We start from the raw sequence: 19,051 nt of genomic DNA on the forward strand, positions 1-19,051 counted from the left end.
ATTGCAGTAAGTATACCTACTTTTGTGAGTGTCACAGAAGCCAGGATAAAGGAGTTAATGTATCAGCAAGTAATATGTATATATTTTTATACAGATATTCTTATCATGAATTGCAATGTGATTTCCCCCCATCCCTGGTAAGATTGTCATCTGCAGTTGCTGTTCTGCAGTTTTATTGCCTAAATAATGCTTTCCTCCCCACCTGTGTATTTATTATCATGAATACTATTTCTGTGGGCAGCTGTTGGGAATGTCTTGCTATTCTGTGACTGAATATTTACCTGTCATTGCTACCTAGTCCAACTCATCTGTGGTGTTTTGCTGGTTTTGTTTCTATGTAAGAGAAGTCTCAACTCCTAATGTTTTTGTGGTTTTTTTGTGGTTTTTTTTTTTTTCCTGGACTTGTTGGACATTGAGTATAAAAGGACTAGGAAAGAAAAACTTCCAGTTTGGTTAGAGGATGGATCATGCAAAGCTTATAAAAAGAAATAAATTCTGCTATTTCCCTTGACAGTAGAGGGATACTCTAGGTAATTTAACAGTTCTTTCCTGGCCTTGAGTCTTTCCTCTCTGTACCATGAGTGTGATGTGAAGCTGAGAAAATGTATGTTAAGTCAAGCTTCTACTGCAGTCTACTACTTAGATAAGTGAAGAAATAATTGTTTAATTGCATGCAGAACATTTCTGTAGAGAAGATGAAGACCTAGGGTAAGCCTTATCTCCTTTTTGAATTTTGGTATGGAAATTTGAATATGCATAGATTATTTGATTATGAGGAAAAAATCATTTTGTGGAGTATTTTGTTGTATTTCTCTGCACAAGGAATTTAATGACACATCTTTTTCTGACTGTAAGTAATCCATTTCAGAAATTGCTGAACTCGGCAACATTTTTTTTGTTTTCCTCAAGGCCAGGCTACTGATATTTTCTGACTACCTTTTCACCTCCTCAGCTTCTATTCTGTTTCTATCAGTTTGCTTTCTCAGGGCCTTGGCTTTTATTTCCTGCATCACTCATCAGGAAAACAGCTCACAAAATGCTGCTTGGATTCCTGTCAAGCCTTGGTGTGTGCTTTTATTTCAGTAGTGCTCCCCTAATTTCAGCTACCTGGCTACATAAAAGAATGGAGTAATTAATTTTTAAGTTAATGAGTTAAATGGTTGTTACAGCTCTAGAATCAAGAACTTACAACCTTAAATTTTCAAATAGTTTTGTTCCTCAGAAAAGTAAATACGATATTTTCTGCCAGTTTTCTAGCTTATTTTTCTATATTGTGAGTCCAGTATGTAATTATTAAATAGAACATGATCAAAGAAGTGTAAATTTATTTCATTTGAAGTGAAGTTATAAATACCTCAAGATTTTGAAAACAATATAAATCTTGACGCATTTAAAAAATGTGATGTTTATATGGAAGTATTTATGTAAATATTTACGCTTTACTATTTCTTGTTTTGACATTGATAACTATGTTTTTATTTACAATCAGTGCACACCACCTTCCCCTAAAAAACTTAACCCAACTTAAGTTATGAGAGGCTGTTATTGTGATTGTAAGATTTTAATTAAGGCAATTTTGGTTTGACACCTTCTTTGCCCCTTTAACCTTTCCCAAAGCCTATACGATTACTGATTAAACCGCAAGTGCCTCATGGATAACATTAACCTCAGGTGTTTCACGTGTCCCTTATAGAAGTGCATTAATCACTTCTAGAATTTTGAATGAAAACAAGATAGATAGTCATGCACAGTAGTTTTATTTTGAAATTCTGCCTGTCCTTCCCTCCCAACTTTATTTTTCTATTTTTTGTGTTGTATATCAATACAAAATAGTAATTTCCCTGAAACATTGTGTAGGCTGTCAGTTCCTCATCACTGATTTGCATGCCCTACAGACTTAATGGGGTGTATTTTTGAAATTATATTGTGTTTATAATGTGTACATGTCTGTTTTGGTAGCAAGTTTATTATGCAGCACCCTCATTTTAAGTTTTTTTTTTTGTCAGTTAGAATTAGACTTATGGTTTATGGAGAACTGAACACTCAGTGATCAGAAATTATTTTCCTTTATGCATTTGCAAAGTTTCAAAAGTAACCTGTGATCAGCTACTTCTGTAGAACTAACAGATTTTCTATCACATTCTCTTTGCATTTAGTTAGAATTGCATGGAACTATTCCAGAAAGTGGTTTGTGTAAATGCTGTCACTTCAATATATTATTCATATACATGGAATATATACTAATGAATTTGTTTTTTTCTTTTTAAAAAAGGTAGGCTGTTACTACTTCTAAAGGCTTTTGGCCATGATATTTTTATGTGAGGTTATGGTTTTTTACCCTCCTTAGTAGGGTTCATCTGAACTGGATACTGTGTAGAAATGGAAAGAAAAAAATCCATGTTAACTGCATATTAAATAAAGCACGCCCTGACAGCAGGCCATATGCCTGCTTTACCTCATCAGTGAATGGAAGGAAGGGTCAGTCTGGGTTGTGACAATACAAGTGAGCGTGATTCCCATCACTGTTCTAGCCTGTGTACCAGCAGCTAGCATTTCAAGGTACCATATCTGTAGTTTCCTTGCAAGCACACCTTTTCCTTGATTATTTGGGATGGATATCTTTGTGGTAAACTGTAGAAAGTTTGGAACAGCATAGCTGTTGTTGGCACCTGGGATTAAGTTGCCACAGAAGTTTGGAGACAGTTTGGGCACCTTCAAAGAGTCCCAGGCTTGAGAAAGGTGTCCAGAGTTGGTTCCCAAGTTGTGCTGTGCTTGGAGGCAAGGCAGAATCTTGCCGTTTGCTCTGCGTTGAACAGGAATAATGCTTGTTTAAACGTGTTAAACTAGTCATGGTGTATTTATGTATTGAATTTCCATTGTTGTATTTTCTGTATATTTATGTCTGTGATTACAGGATTTGAAACAAAAGTAGCTGATAAAAAATTTTACTATGTCCAGTTGTTTGGTGTAATTTGTTTTTATTTATAAAACTCCTTGTAGTTTCTGGGAATCAGCAAGACCTTTCTTCAGTAAAGAGTGAAGATTTTGGAGGTGTTCAGGAGATGTCTACAAAAAGCCTTATTGTGGGCCCACTCAGTCTTCGATTGGATAGCAGCGCGGTACACCGGATAATGAAAATGATAGTTTGTGCTCTGGAACATGAATATGAGCCATACAGCAGAACTAAGCCAGGTTTGCCCCTATTGCATATACTCGAATACACAGAATTAAACCAGGCCAAGTTCGGTGCTCTTGAAGGTGTAACTTCCAAGTAGTTAAACTGCAAATCTGTCAGGGGATTTTATGAGTCCAAAAAGCAAAATTTGAAATAAAGATAAAATTAATCACAATATCCCCATCAGTGTTGGATATACCTCAGATAATTTCAGACACTTTGGAGGCCATTTGTTTCAATGACAAGCCTCTTGTTGAGTAAGGAGGGCTTTTTTCATTGATAACTAGCTTAATTTTGGAGTCTGAGAGAAGAAAGCATCCCTGTTGGTATGTATTTATTAGTTTGAAATAATAGTTATATAGGATAAAAATGCTGGGTACAAGCTATGGTAAACCATTAAGATGAGTTTCTGAAAAAGGGCTATACAAATTTCAAAGTAAGGAAAATACAGTTCTGATTGCATTTAGCCTTAGGTAGAACCAATAAAATTATTAACTATTAAGAGGGGGGCATGCTTTCCATTTTTTGGCCATCCCTAGCCATTTCTGAAACAGCACTTGTGGAAGTTATTTTATATATTTTAGTCAAACATATGTAATCTTGATTTATTGTAGATATTATGGATGGAAATAGAACTATACCAAGCTCAGAAGAAGTGGCATCATTGGAGGAATACATTCCCACTCGACTTACAACGTTCACTGTTCTTAAGTGTACAATTATAATCCCAGTGGCAGAATTCAATTTACTAGACCACTTGATGCCAATAATCATGGGTGAAAAGGTATGTATGCACAGATATTTATTCAATTCTTTATATTGGCATGTGCTGTTTCTTACTGGGCTGTTATTCCATGTGCCAGATGTATTACTGAGTTCCAAATGAGTTTGGTGCCCATGAGCCTGCCCTTCAGATACCTCAGACAAGTGGTGTGCGCAGTGGCTAGCTAGACTTGTAAACTGAAGGTGTCATGTACTGGTAGGAAAAAAGAATTCGGAAGAAATAGGATTTTAAATCATCAAGCAGATTAAAAAAGAAGTAGCTCCGACTTGAAGTTTTTTATGGAAACCTTTTGATCAGAAGAGTAAATGTTATCATTTTGCCATGCATGTCTTCCCAAACTTGAATAAGTCTGAAATCTTTGAATACATAGGCTTGCTAGAGACTTCATAGATGTTAGCAGCCAGCTTGCTCTGTACTAGTTCCAGCCCGGACACCAGCAGGACTCTGGCTGTTACTGAGCCAAACGGCTGAGTGACTAGCTCAGAGAGCCAGAAATGACATTTTCTAACTTCCTTGATTTGTTTTATCTTCTGAATATATGTAGTAGAACTCCACCTAAAGAATCCTGTAGTGGTTGTATTCCTACAGGCCTTCTTCCTCATTGCACAAAGCTGAGGAACTGCAGGGATGCATTAGTGTTTTGTAGTGAAGACTTCTGCAGTAGGTTTACCTCTTGTGGCAGAGTCTGGAAGGAATTTTATGGATGAGGGAAGGGACAGGAAGAAGAGGGGAGGAAAAAAAAAATCAATTCTTGATTGAGTTCCATTTCTAGGAATTTTCATGTGATATTAAACACTTCCAATGTATTTTTGACAAGTGGACACTACATGTTCCTTGTACTTGTGGACAAACTTCTAGTGGGATGTATTTTGCAGAAGTTCTCAGTATTAGTGAATTATTTTTGTATCAGCCTTTCTTTTCAGTGATAATTTTTTGTCAAAAATGGAGATGAAGTTGTATGTTCTGAAGGGGTTGTGAAAGTAATCTTATTAGTATATGTGAAGCATTTATATGTAAGAAAGGTGAAAATGATTGGAAAAAGTTTATTACTTTTTTTTCCCCCCAGAGATGAATTTGAGTAGTATTAGGTGATGGAAGGCACAATGTCATTAAATTATCTTGATAATATGATAGATACCTGCTGACTAGGGGAGCACTGTCTCACTTGTGCTCTATTTTCTCATAGAATGTGCCTATTTACAGCATTTATGTGTATGCGTAAGAGAACAGAGTTCCGAAAGTCTTAATTTATGGTATTTCTTATAGTGTGCTTGTATAACTTTTTATTGGTGAAGTGAAATACACACAATTGCATACACATTAACACTTCACTCGGATCACTAGTCTATAGGCTGCAGCATATATACAATTTCAAGCATGTGCCCGTTGTCGTGGTTTGGAGTGTGCTTAAGGAGCGTGTATCTCTTTGTTAAATTCAGACTGCTTATCTTTTCAGTTAAGGTGGCTGGAGGGAGTGAACTGTTGACAAATCTTTATCTCATTCAGAAGCTTCTAATACTAGAAAAGGGGACTTTACCAGGTATCTAATGGGAAGCATTATTTCCTTTCAGCTGGGAACAGCCCAATGGGATTGTGGTGGTTTTCACCTTATGGGCATGTGCAGATAGTATTTTTATAAAGGGAGAGCAGCCCCATATTTATTGTAGGTTTGAGGCAAACAAGTTGAATTCAAGTGAACTTTTTTGTTATTTTTTTTTTAATTTTGAGTTTCAATTTACGTTCCCTGAGTGAAGCCAAACCTATTAAAAATAATAATAATAATTTTGAATTTTAGATTGAAAATCATACACACATCAACTTGTCCTATTTTGATACAAGTTTCATAAAATTTTTAGATTGATAGAGTGATTTGGATCGGAAGAGATGTCTGGAGATGATCTCCAGGAGTCCGACATCCTGCTCAAAGTAAGCCCAAGTAGAGCAGGTTGCTCCAGGGGCTGTCCAGTCAAGTGCTGAATTAGCTCCAAGGACAGAGATTCTATAAAAAGCAATTACCTCACAGTACACTTTTGACAAGAGTCTGGCTCCCTCTTCTCTATATCCTCTCAGCAGGTAGCTGTAGATAGCAGTTGCATCTCCCTTTGGCCTTCTCCAGGCTGAATGACTCCTGAGAGAGAGCTCTTGTGCTCCAACCCTCTAACCACTTTGGTAGCCCTCCAACAAACTTACTCTGATATGTGCATGTTTTTCTTGTACTGGATACAGTACTTAGTTTCAATGGACACTATCAAAAATATAGTTGGATGTGTAAAATTGCAATATTTATTTTTTTTGAACGATATCTGTGTGGTTTTTTTTTTTTTTGCTGAGATGTCTGGCATGACTGTGAATACATAATAATATATGACAGTGTAAAGGTTAGATCAGCATGAGTTTAGTATGGTGACAGTGCTTTGGAGTGATAAAAATGTAAGCAAATATTTTATAGAACAAAATATTTTGACTTTGCATATTCTTGTAGTGGGTTGACCTTGGCCAGCTGCCAGATGTTTATCCAGCCGCTTTCACTTGTCCTCAACAGGACAGCGGGGAGGGAATAGGATGGGTCGAGGTAAAGAGCAGGAGATCGCTTACCAATTACCATTACTAGCAAAACAGACTTGGGGAAAATTAATTTAACTTATTGCCAATTAAAATATATTTCGGTAGTGAGAAACAAAGACAAGAATCAAAATAGCATCTTTCCCCCATACTCCTTTTTCCCAGACTTGACTCCTTCATTCCCTGACTCTTCTATCTCCCACCCCGCAACATAAGGGGATGGGAAATAGGGGTTGCGGTCAGTCTGTAACAGTTCATCTCTGCCACTCCCTCTTCCTCACGCTTTGGCCTGCTCCAGTGGGAGTCCTTCCCACAGTCCTTGAGGAAAAAATTTGCTCCAGTGTGAGCTCTCCACAAGGCTGCAGTGTCCTTCAGTGCATATCCACCTGCTCCAGTGTGGGTATCTGCTCTGGTGTGGTCCCTTCCACGGGCTGCAGGGAAACAGCTGCTCCACCGATGGAAAGTGCTACAGGTACTAAATATGCTGTGTCCCTTGCTAAGGGACAGCAGTTCAGGACTAGTGGCTTCTACATGCCTCCAGCATAAAATTAAAATCTTCACACTCTGAAGCTGTATTCTGAGGGATAGTTGAATAAATTCTCTGAATGTCAGTTGATGGTGGAGAATTGTCGTGGTTTTAGCCGAATTTACCAAAACCAGACTGACAGATGACCCTTCCCCCCTCTCTCCCCGCCAAAAGAGAGAGGAGAGAAAGAGATAAGGAGATTTAGAAGTTTACAATGAACTAAACTACTTTAATGAAGAAGTAATATTAAAATAAAAATAAAGAAGAAAATAATGAAATAGATACAATATATACAAAACCGTATCAAGCTCCCAGGATGACAATCACGTCACCAGCAGGCACTGGGGAAGTCCCAGACTGGACTCAGCGACGAATGGGAACTGGATTCCAGCTCTGGAGTCAGGAATACACGGATCGGGATCAAAGGCAGATGAACAGACAGAGTCCTCTCTGGATGTCGGCCATCGCAGGAAGGGGGGTGACCCTTTGATCCCTCAGCCTTTATACTGAGCATGGGGCAGATGGGATGGAATACCCTAGTTGGTCAGGTTTGGGTCACCTGTCCTGTCCACTCCTCCCCACCGATGTGACCCCTCAACGTTTTTCCATTTCCGACCTTCTAAGGGGGCAAATAACGAACTTGGCTGACCTTGGTTGTTATAGCAATAAGTATAAGCAAGGGCCTCTCTGCATACCATTCCTTGGCATGGAGCACAAACATTGGTCTTATCATTCTGAGATAATTTTTTTTTATTGTGGAGTTTTCTCCACAATATGCTGTTAATTTCAGAGAGTTAGAGGAGGCCTAGCTGGGATGTAAAGTTACAGAACAGAAAATTGGTTCGGTTTTACTTCAAACTGGGACAAGAATAATTAAGCTCTTAACTCTTTCACAAGTGTACTATAGAAAATCAGGAAAAGGAAGAAGAGGTTGTTTTTATTCTAGAACATGAAATATGTTCATTTAAATCAGGAACAGTTTGTTACTAAACTTGTTCTAGAAGCTTTTAACTTGAAATTGGTAATTCATTAGTGAAGGGTCTACAGAAATATGTAGGAAAACAGAACTAATTGGGTTTCTGGGTTCTTGGTGTTTTCATCGGCAAGTGAGTAGCTCAGTTAATGCCTAGGGAAGCTTTCGCTTTTGTCCTCTTTTGGAAATCTTAGCAAGTTTACGTGAATATTGGCCAAGAAGGTCAACAGCATCCTGGCTTGTATCAGAAATAGTGTGGCCAGCAGGACTAGGGAAGTGATTGTCCCCCTGTACTCAGCACTGGTGAGGCCACACTTTGAGTACTGTGTTCAATTTTGGGCCCCTCACTACAAGAAAGACATTGAGGTGCTTGAGCTTGTCCAGAGAAGGGCAATGAAGCTGGTGAGAGGTCTGGAAAACAAGTCTTACGAGGAGTGGCTGAGGGAGCTGGGATTGTTTAGCCTGGAGAAAAGGAGGCTGAGGGGAGACCTTATTGCTCTCTACAGCTACCTGAAAGGAGGTTGTAGTGAGGTGGAGGTTGGTGTCTTCTCCCAGGTAACAAGCAATAGGACAAGAGGAAATGGGGTCAGGTTGTGCCAGGGGAGATTCAGATTGGATATTAGGAAAAATTTCTTCACAGAAGGGGTTGTCAAACATTGGAACAGTCTGCCCAAGGAAGTGATGGAGTCACCATCTCTGGAGGTATTTAAAAGACATGTAGGTGTGACACTTAGGGACGTGGTTTAGTGGTGGCTTTGGCAGTGTTAAATATACAGTTGGACTAGGTGATCTTTTCCAACCTAAATGATTCTATGATTCTATGAGCTACAGGGGAACATCTGCTCTGGTGCCTGGAGAACCACCTCCCCCCCCCTCCTTTTCTGACCTTGCTGTTCGTATTGCTGTTTCTCTTTTTTGTCCCTCAGTCCTTTCAGCCTGTGTGGCATTTTTGTCTTTTCTTAAATATGTTTCCACAGAGGTGCCACCAGCTTGGCCAAAGGGCTCAGCTGAGCCCTGTGGTGGGGCTGTTGCAGCACTGGCTGGAACTGGCTGGAAACAGCTGTGCCCAGCACAGGGCTGCCCTTGGTCTCCCATCACAGAGGCCACCCCTGCACCTCCCTGCTGTCAGCACCTGGGCACTGACACCCAAGACAATTATGAATTAAAAAGTTCCTACATAAATTTTAAACTTTGTAGAAATTGTTTTGAAAAGATTTGAGGACTCACATTGTAATGGCCGTAGGCCATTCTATTTGTAAACAGTTTATTACATGGACATTTGCTTGTGTCTGTGTGTGGGAGGTAAGAATATGTAAATATGCCAGATAATATGTCTGTAGTGTAATACCTGCATGTTTTTCCCCCCCTCCCCTAGAACTTAAGTGGACTGTTAAATGCTACAAGCTTCCAGCCCTTGCGGCCTTTACCTTCTGTCCGAATTTTGGTGGATAAGGTTAACCTGGAGCACTCAGTGCCGATGTACGCCGAGCAACTGGTGCACATGGTCAGCAGCCTCGGCCAGCCATCGGACAACCTGCTTCATTACTGTTACTCACACTGCTATCTGAAGGTAAAAGAAGGCTTGAGATCTGTTTCTTCTTGCGACATGCTTAGAAAAAGTTAATATAAGTGTAGATAATCCTACGTGTTAGCGGGTTTCTTGAGAGAAAGTTTTCAGCTTATCTAAAAGGATGTAAACACATCTCACAGAATGTTGTTGTTTGGGATCGCTGCTTCTGACCTGAGCCAAATGTTTTGTAATATAAACAGAGAACTTCACATGAGGAAACTATGCAAACTGAAGCCCCAAGGTCTTTCTGGCAAGACTGAGTTAAAATAATTTGGGAAGAAACCTTCCCCCTCTTCTAGGATAATGCTATAGAATATGTAGATTGTAGTGGATTACGCTTAGAAACTTGATGGGATATTATGAGGAAAAAATATCACTTCTACTAGTATTGATAGAGCAAAACCATGACAGTGAAGGTATGCAATCAAAAACTATTGCCAAGCATTTTCACTTGTTTTCATTATAAAAGGAAAACCTTCTGAATGTTACAGATCCATTGTGTGGGACGAGTTCTCATTGTGAGGTTGGGGCAAGTTTAAGAAGGTACTGAAAAATTGCTTTGAGATTATTTAGTAGCCATTTGCTGAGATTTTAGTAGAATGAAAAAGTAAAATCTCAAGCAGAGTTTTAAAACAGGCCTTCCAACCTTTTGGCTTGTGCTCAGGCAGTTTGAAACCTTTTGGAGTGCTACTAAAATGTAAATATTTACTACTAGTACTGTTCATTTTGCTAAATTTTTCAGTTATCCATTCAGTTCCATGCTGCTATCTTAATAGAGATTTAAACGATGAAATTCTTATTATCTACATAAAACAAACTCTGCCAGAAATGCGAGACAAGCTTTGTTTTCTCTGAAAACTACCTTCTGTCACATTTAAAGTGATTGGATGGTGATCGTGCAAGTCATCTGTATGTTTTTCAATTTAAGGGAATTTTTTTCTATTCAAAAAGTTTTTAGCAGCTGTTTGATCACTGTTTGCAAAATGTGGACTACAATTTTGATTTTTATAGGCTTTATTTGCTAGGTGAATATAGACCAAAGTGTTCTGTTCTTATGTGAATGGTGGTACAGCATGTTAAAAAGTCAACTCTACAACCATTTATTTTCTATCAAACAAGGAAAAATCATAAAAAACAATTGTGATCAAGCTTTCTTTAGATGCTCTTATTAAGAAATAAAGCTGTGAAGAGAAGCTTCTCATTTCCTTAATTACCACTTTTTTTTAGGCCCATGTTATAATTGCAAAAAGTGATTTTGTTCATTTTATTTGCAAGGCAATGTGCAATTGGCAGAATTAAAGGATATAGAGTAATGTATTCTAGTTGATTAATTATAATTTGGCATTTTTTTTAAATTCAGCAGAACATCAACATTTTTTGAGTGAAGCAAAGATTTTTGTATGTATTCCTACTGGTACATTTATTTTACGTAGATTTTTCTAGCTTTTTGTGTTTGGGGGAAAAGGAATTATCTAAAAATAATACACAATTTGTTTCATATTTTATTAACTATATTTAAAAAATATGTATATTATGATATAAAAATAACTTGAAAGTGATCTCGTCATGTGATAGTATACACTTTGACCAAATTAATTTGTTTCAGATATTTGGTTTTCAAGCATCACTGACTTCCTTGGATAGTAAAGGATTGTACTGCTTCCCTGTTCCAGTTATTCCCTCATTCAGTACTGCTGTTTATGGCAAGCTGATCAAGTTTCCCAAATATTGGTAAGCATTAAGAATGTACAGTGTACTTAAGTAATATACTCAACTAGTTTTGTGTTTCTAATTGAATGGTTTAAAAATGATATGCTTCATATATATATCCCTAAACTTCTGTCTCTTCTATCATATTCTACTATTAAGACTATTATCGTTAATAAATTTCTTTGTAAGGATAGCTGTTAATAAACATTTTAGACCCTAGGTTGGATGAGAGAACAGGCTACGCAAGCCCTGTAGTAAATGGCTTTGTTCTAGACCTTGTAGAATTCTGTGAAACAGTTTCTGTTCTTCCTTGAATGGATTCAAAAGCTGAAGTTGTATACTGGTGGCAAGCCTGATGTTTAACTGACCTAACAGGTCAGCTCTTTCTGTTGTAACTCAACCCAATAAAAAGCAAGAAATGGAGGGGAAGGGGAAAACCAACCCAACCCAAAACACCTCAACAAAATGATTTATTTTTGTTTACTATTTACAGTTGGAACTGTTTTAACATTGTGATCAGGTATTGAGCTGATTGTAGCATTTCAGATTTTAAATGCAAACACTTTTGTTCTGAGAACAGTTCTGTGCTTTAGTATTACATGAGCTATATCATTTTTTTTCTTACTTCAGTGCCATGGAAATTCAGTATTTAAATTCAGTTCTACAGGTTTAATCTTGTGATGATAAATGTCAATAAATTTTTATTAATAAATAGTATTTATAAAAACTATCTTCAAGAAAATGCATTTTGGCAATACTGTGGACAGAACATTGGTTTTCTCTGTCCCTCATGTTGAGCAGTAGCTGTCTGTGATACTACTTTATAATTAAATCCATAAAAAAACCTTCTTACATAAAATGACAAAATAACAGAAAAACAGGTTAATGTGTTAAATACTTTGGCTTCAAACATTCTGTATTGTATAGGTAATTTGTAACAGTCATTTCTTCGTAAAAGTTTAACGGGATAGAAAGCAAAAAAGAGAAGACTACATATGTGATGTTCACAGTGCTAGAGAAGATACTAGTTTTTCTTGTACAAGCTGTGATACCATGTTAAATATAAGAGGTTTTTAGCGTAATCAGCACACCACCAGGTGGTAGCAGCCTAATTGACTTTCTCATATTTTCCATCAATAGTTTACCAATGTGCTAACCACTTAAGATGAATTGCTGTTCTGTTGCAGCATCTTGCTGAAAAATAATAAATGTCACCGGGATAACCCATAGTCAGCACTAATCGGAGTACTTGGTGGGATTGACAGCCTTTCCTGACATGACCTGACATTTAGCACTAAGCTCTAGTTAGTGATCCTTGTTGTTAAACTGTAGAAATAAATTAGTGTTTAGTAGTAAACTTAAATTTATTTAGTACATTATAAAGCCCATGGTTAGTTGTGCAAAACCAAAAAATTGTATTATAGATGAGAAATGGTTGAAAAAAAGTCTGTCATCTGACAAGTTCATGTTATTCAAGTGCTAGTGCTTTCTCATGGGTGCACTTGAGCTCTCTTTTGTGTGTGCTTGCATTTGCTGTGCTCAATCTCTTGCTTGCTCGTGCTTGGTTTCTCGTGCTTTCCCACACGTGCTGTTGCACACTTGCCATCGTGCTCTGTCTCATATGTCCAAGGTCTCGCGCTCGCAGTCTCGCGCTTGCATTCTCTCACATGCATTCTCTGCTTCTCTCTTGTGCTTTATATCTTGGTCACTCTCTTTCTCTCTCTATTAAAAATACATTGTGTTACAAGCGTGCCCAGCTGGAAAATAGAGTATGGTAGACTAATAACAGAGAAAAATAAAAATGAGCAGTAGTTTTGGGGAGTGGAGGCAGGGGAATGGTCCTGCCTTAAAATAGCAAATCATCTATCAGCATTTATTAGTAATCTTGTAATACCAACACTTATTGTGGTCTAGTGTATTTAAAAATAATTTTAATAGCTTTCTCACTTTTTTAATGAGATATGATATCTTTCTAAAGTTTATTTATTTATTAACAGTGTGAAATAATTATATAAAAATTATATAAAATTAACTTATTCCAACAATTTATCTAAACTAAGCAACACCAATTTGCGGGTAATAAAGTAGAAAAACAAATGAGTACAGCAGCAGCCTGGTTAAATGAAGTGTAGTTTGAAGTGAATAAAACTCCAGATGAAACGCATCAAATAGCACTTGAACTAAATCGAAATCAGCATGAGGACTGAGAGCTTCATTGAAGTCATGCAGTGAGTGAGAATTAGTCTGGTAGGATAACCTGGTAATGTCATTAAACTTAAATTCAGTCCTCTCTCCCTCCCCGCCCCCCCCAAATTATACCACCTGCTTTATTTGGATTTTTAGATTTCACATTCCAGAGTTTCTTAAAGTACACACATCTGATGCTACATGTGTTCTTCTATTTCTTCGTAGAAAATATATACCACAGACCATGCCTTTTAAAAACAAAGACATTTTATGAACTGTTATGGAATCCCTCAGGTAGTATGTTTTGAGTTAGCAGTGAAAATCTCAACTTTATTTCTGACATAAATCAGTAGAATAGCTTTCTTTTCTAGTTTCAATATAATAATCTCAAAATGTATACGGTGTTTAAAATACTGTATTAATATTTATTTTTTAAAGCTAGTTGATAAACGTTGGTAACGTGTTTTAACAGATAAAATTTCATCAACATCAGCACAGTAGATTCTAGTAAATAGCCATAAATGTTAGAAAAGTGCTGTTTCATTTGCCTACTAGATTGATGTCTGTTTTAATTTCAGTTAATACACTTTCTTTTTATAAAAGAAATGTGCTGAAGCTCGCTATTTAACTAAGTCTTCAATTTCTTTTAAATTGTATAACTAATCTATTTTTATTTGAAAGTAAAAACATCTGGTCTTTTGTTTTGGTCAAGCATAACAAGATGCAAAATACAATGTTAATGTCAATATTTTACAACTGCTTTATGTAGTGTTGGATGCCAGATTGTAAAGCAGCTTTCAAAGCTTTCAGGAGGATGTCTAAAAACAACTGAGAATTAGCAGAATAAGGTTAAAAGCCTAGAATGGATGACAAGAATGTTTATTGCCAAACAAAAATTTTGAGAGGAATTAGTTTTTTTTTTTATTTTTGGCTACAGTATCTGTGGTAACAGATGAGATAATCTACTGTAAGACACTTGAATGTTATAGCCCTCTATCACTTAAAAAAATATCACTATATTGCACTTCTTCAGAATATTAAAGTAACATTAAAGAATATAGGTTCTGAATAGCCTTCCTTTATTTTTCTGATATCTGGATTGATAGTGAACTGTGTTGTCTGTATGTTTTGAGCTCGATATTGGTCCAGTTCTAAGTGAGTGTTTTTTATTGCTTTTCTTCTTTTCTTCACCTGTCTTCTCTAAATTCCCTTCCTGTGGACAAGCATTCCTCTAGACTCTTGTTTTCCTTATCAGGTCTGTGGGAAGGTTCTCACTGTCTCCACCTGTGACACCTTTTGAGACTTTAAACAGTGGTGGAATAAGATTATAAATGGGGAATATGCGATCTATCCCTGCCATCCTTTCTATTCATCTTCTTAGTCCAGTAGTCTACTTTCAAGGGGTCTGTTTCCTTGATAATGAGTCTCCTCTTTTTCATTTTGAGACCAGAGCAATAGCTGCTCATTTGCTCTCTGCAAGGAAGCACCAGTACAGATTTGACTAATAGCTGGTCATGTTAAATTTGAGTGTGGGTGAATCTTTTATGAACAAGTTGAGGACCTGCTGGGTAAATTAGTATCTAGGATTTCATGGCCTACACTCTAATTATGAGAGAGTACAGAGCAGTTAATTGATTGTTCTTGAATCATTAGTCTATCAGAACAAAAATCTGAAAAAGAAACTTGCAAGTAGATCTAAATAATTACTAGTAAACAGAAAAAAATCTTTAAGAGACTAACTGAATATAATTTTTACAAAGATTCTTTTTATTTTTGAACTATTCTCTGTAGGAAATACATTTTAGCTTAAACATAATAGGCAGTGTGCTAATCTTACTCAAGCAGTCTCTGATCAGGAAGGATTCTTGACAACATGAGATTTGATTTGTGTTGGCATTGTGTCTTTTTCCTTCAGTGTTTTTTGTTAAAGAGCTAATCATTATTGACGAAAGTTTAAAATTTGCTCTGCTGTTAAAGTCACACGTATCGTATGCTGGTTACCTCAGCTGTCCAGAGATATTTCACTTGTTTCACTTGTGAAAGCTGTGGATTACAGTCCTGACACAGTTATTTTATTAATCTGTGCCCTCACAGTACGGAAAGATCACTACCGAAACCTAGATACAGAGATCCTCACAAGGAATATATATGTGTATTTTCTCTAGACTTTGTTTTTATGAACCCTTAAGAACATTTATAGAATATATCTGTTCTTAATATTTCAACACAGATTGAACTGTACAGGTAAATATTTACTATGTCTCTAGAATCTGTTACATTTACATTAGATTGGCATGTTAGGCCATAACCTCCTTTTGGCTAACTATTATACAGTGATATTGAGAAACGTATTTTGCCAGCAACCTGAACCATCAGCGTTTTATGTTTTCTTACCTGGCTTCATAGCTTTTATTTTGACTTTGTCACCGTGTAGTTGCTTTGTACACAATTCAAACTTTTTTAATTTCCAACTTTAATATTAAACATTACAGAACATGAGGATTCTAAAGACCTTGTGTTATTACTGTTTGGGTTTCTGCTCAAACTTTTGTTACTGTAAAGCTGTTTGTATTTTTATACAGCTTTACTTCCATTTTCTTCCATCATATATCCCTTACAAGGCAAACATCCCTTTCTTAATCAAAGCCAGGTAGTGGTGTGCCATACAACTGCATTCTTACTGACAGAATTCATCATTAGACTCCGTATACAATCCAGTAAGGTCATTATAAGGTCTAGTATGAGTCAGCATGTGGACCTGCTCATGTCTGCTTTATGGATCATCTTGAAAATTCTGGTATCTTGAAATTTACTGGTATCACAATGAATTGACCAGAGTGAGAGCAATTAATGTTGATCCACAAGCAGTGTGGTAGATGAAGATCTGGCTTCTTCCATGGTAAGAAGTTCTTTAGCAAGGAAATTAGCTCCTGCTGACATGGCCTTTACCAGCAAGGTACTACTGTGATGACAGTAGGAGATACTCGGATTTGCTGCTTACTGAAAAGAGGACTAAAATTGTATAATGGGGGATCAGGTGAACTGTCTGTCTTTGTTACTTTTTTGATTGAAATATCTTCTCAGGTCATGTCCAGTGGAGAAATGCTGCTTTGTAACTAGGAATCACAGTAGATTTGTGAGTTTAAGAGTCATGAGAAGTAGCTGTTCAGTGCAGTTGTGCTAGTAAGAGGCAAGTGGACCCTGCTGTCAGGAAACACAGAGCCAGATATCCACAGACTGTAACATTAGATCATAAATCTAGGAAGTTTTCTAATAAATTGACACTTGTGTCTTGATTTTGGCAGCTTATTTTATTGACTAGTCACAGTAAATCAAGAGTAATGTCAATTTAGATTGGATGCGGATTGTATTTCACATGGGCAGTTGAGGGGCATGCTCTGTTCCTGGGTCAGAAGCAGAAACAGGTTGAAAACACATGAAACTCATTTTGTAGCATTCAGTTGTGACTATTAGTTATGTCAGTAATTGGATATAACTGCCAGATGAAAATTCAGGGTATCCTTCGAAACAGAAAAGATCTGAGATTGCGTGCCTGAACAGATGCAATCAGTGTATGGGACCGGAGAGAGTTTCAGCCACATCAGCATCATCTGAGTTAGAACTAGCACATGTAAAAACCTGTTTGAACTATTGAGATATGCCAGTGATACAGGCTGTGCAAAACCAGACAGAAACAGTCATTCTCTTGGGTTCTGCAGAGGTGGTTGTGTAGAATTGCCTCAGATGTGAACAATCAGTCTAGGGAGTATGTGGGATTGCTTTGGCATTGTGTGCTTCTCTGCCATTGCCTAGAAAATGCATCAAAGAACGTAACACTAAATCAAACTTTTTTAAAAAAAAGTTTATTGGTAGCTGTTTTTGGTATGGGTTTGTGAGCAATGAACTTGACACTTTTGGAAGTTTGGTTTACTGAGCGGCTTTTTGTTTGAGGAGTAGGTATGTCAATATATTATAGCAAATTATAAGCAGTAGTATAGGTTGATTTAACAGTTTTAAAAGGAGAATGATTTTTCATTGATAACACTGTTTAACATATCTATCATTATAAAAGTTAAGGTAGGCCATGCTTGTGTGTAAGGATGAAGACTCGTAAGGAACTTGTGTGGAACGTTTTTTAATCTGCAGTGATATTAACGTATCAAGTTGCAACATGAACATGTTGGGGAGCTTTCAACTGCACTCTTCTGGAAGGAGCTGTTGTCAGTTACCAAGAAGAACCCTCTGTCCGGGAGGAGTTTTGCATTTTGAGTACATGACTGGCAGCTTGATTACTGTGATTATAAATTAACTTCAGTTGGAAACCTCTAGTTTAATTTTTTTTTTTAAATCTAGTTCAGATCTAATGTTACCGCTTCTCAGCAGATGTGGCAGACAGCATTCAACAAATGTGTTAAAAGTGTATTTTTAATCAATGTAAAATGAAAGCAGTTGCATTTTTTTATTATTGTCCATGAGGAGGAAATTCAGCAGAGTTGACAGTAAAGGGTGGTTATCTGTAGTGTTTCCAGTGTAGTTACTTAAACTAATTAATTGTCCAGTCTCTTCAGTGAAAGTAAATTAAGCCTAGTAACTAAGACCTGTCCAGGGAAAGTGGTTGCACATGGTGAATACTTTATCCTGGCTGTTGTAACTGTTGCCATCAGTATTTGCTGACATTTGTACTAGAAACAAGAAAATGGTATTTATTTCAAAATGTGTAAGATTTTCAGGTTTAAAGCCACATTTTCTTTACTTGAGACTGATGAAAGGTATGAAAAACTTACTGTCTTAAAGCTGAAGTGCTGTTCTGCGGCATAAATACTAAAGAAAACATAAATCCCTGATATATATTGCTTTTGTATTGGATGTATTTGGAAATTCTGTTTCTCTTAGTATTACCACTATCTGTAGAAAGTATCTGGTGTTGTGGTTTAGGCTGGGCTGGCCTCTAAATGGGTGACAGATGCTCTGGTTAGGAATTTCAGTGATATTCTCAGTTTATGAGGGTTTACCCATGTAAACTCTGGCCAGAAAGATTCAGTGGTGGCAATTATTCACACACAGTGTTTGTCCTTTATTTCTCCAGAATTTTGCCTGTTAATGTGACACTCAGTTGCATTTGATAACCATGATAAATGGTGACAGAAACATTTTATTAAAAAAAATAAAATCTGTATTTATCTTCACTTGGAGCAGCATGTTAACCTGTTCACCTGTCCATAATACCTTAGCAGCTTTACTTTTATCTGTGCTTATCTCTGGGTAGGAGAAGCATACTGCCCTGCGTCCAGTATCATTTGTTTGCTGTATTCTCCTCTTGCTTGTTCCCTCTGTGACCCAGATGTGCTTTTTCTTTTCTGTGGGAATAGTCCTCATAGATCAGGATCTGTCTTTTGTTCTTGGCTAAGTGTTTGTATATTGTTTGTGTACAAGGAAACATCCTCAGCATTTTTCTTTAAGCACTTTTATCCTAGTTTTTTATAGTTTTGTATAATTTTTTGTATTATTGTTTCTTTGGCAACACTTTTAACTTATTTTAAAAGTAACCTGTCAGCTGCACATGC

General features: G+C 36.9%; 1 protein-coding gene across 2 annotated transcripts in view; it reads left to right on the top strand.

Annotated features, from left to right (window-relative positions):
• VPS13B (vacuolar protein sorting 13 homolog B) overlaps positions 1–19,051 on the top strand; it is a 475,565-nt gene that overhangs the window by 72,603 nt on the left and 383,911 nt on the right. For both annotated transcript variants that reach the window (XM_074145995.1, XM_074145994.1), the window contains exons 12-15: positions 3,001–3,192; positions 3,790–3,959; positions 9,396–9,590; positions 11,197–11,321. In XM_074145995.1, the coding sequence (XP_074002096.1) occupies positions 3,001–3,192; positions 3,790–3,959; positions 9,396–9,590; positions 11,197–11,321 (682 nt within the window). The remainder of the gene's footprint in view (positions 1–3,000; positions 3,193–3,789; positions 3,960–9,395; positions 9,591–11,196; positions 11,322–19,051) is intronic.

Source organism: Numenius arquata, chromosome 3 (assembly GCF_964106895.1).
Source record: "Numenius arquata chromosome 3, bNumArq3.hap1.1, whole genome shotgun sequence".
Lineage (NCBI taxonomy): Eukaryota > Metazoa > Chordata > Aves > Charadriiformes > Scolopacidae > Numenius > Numenius arquata.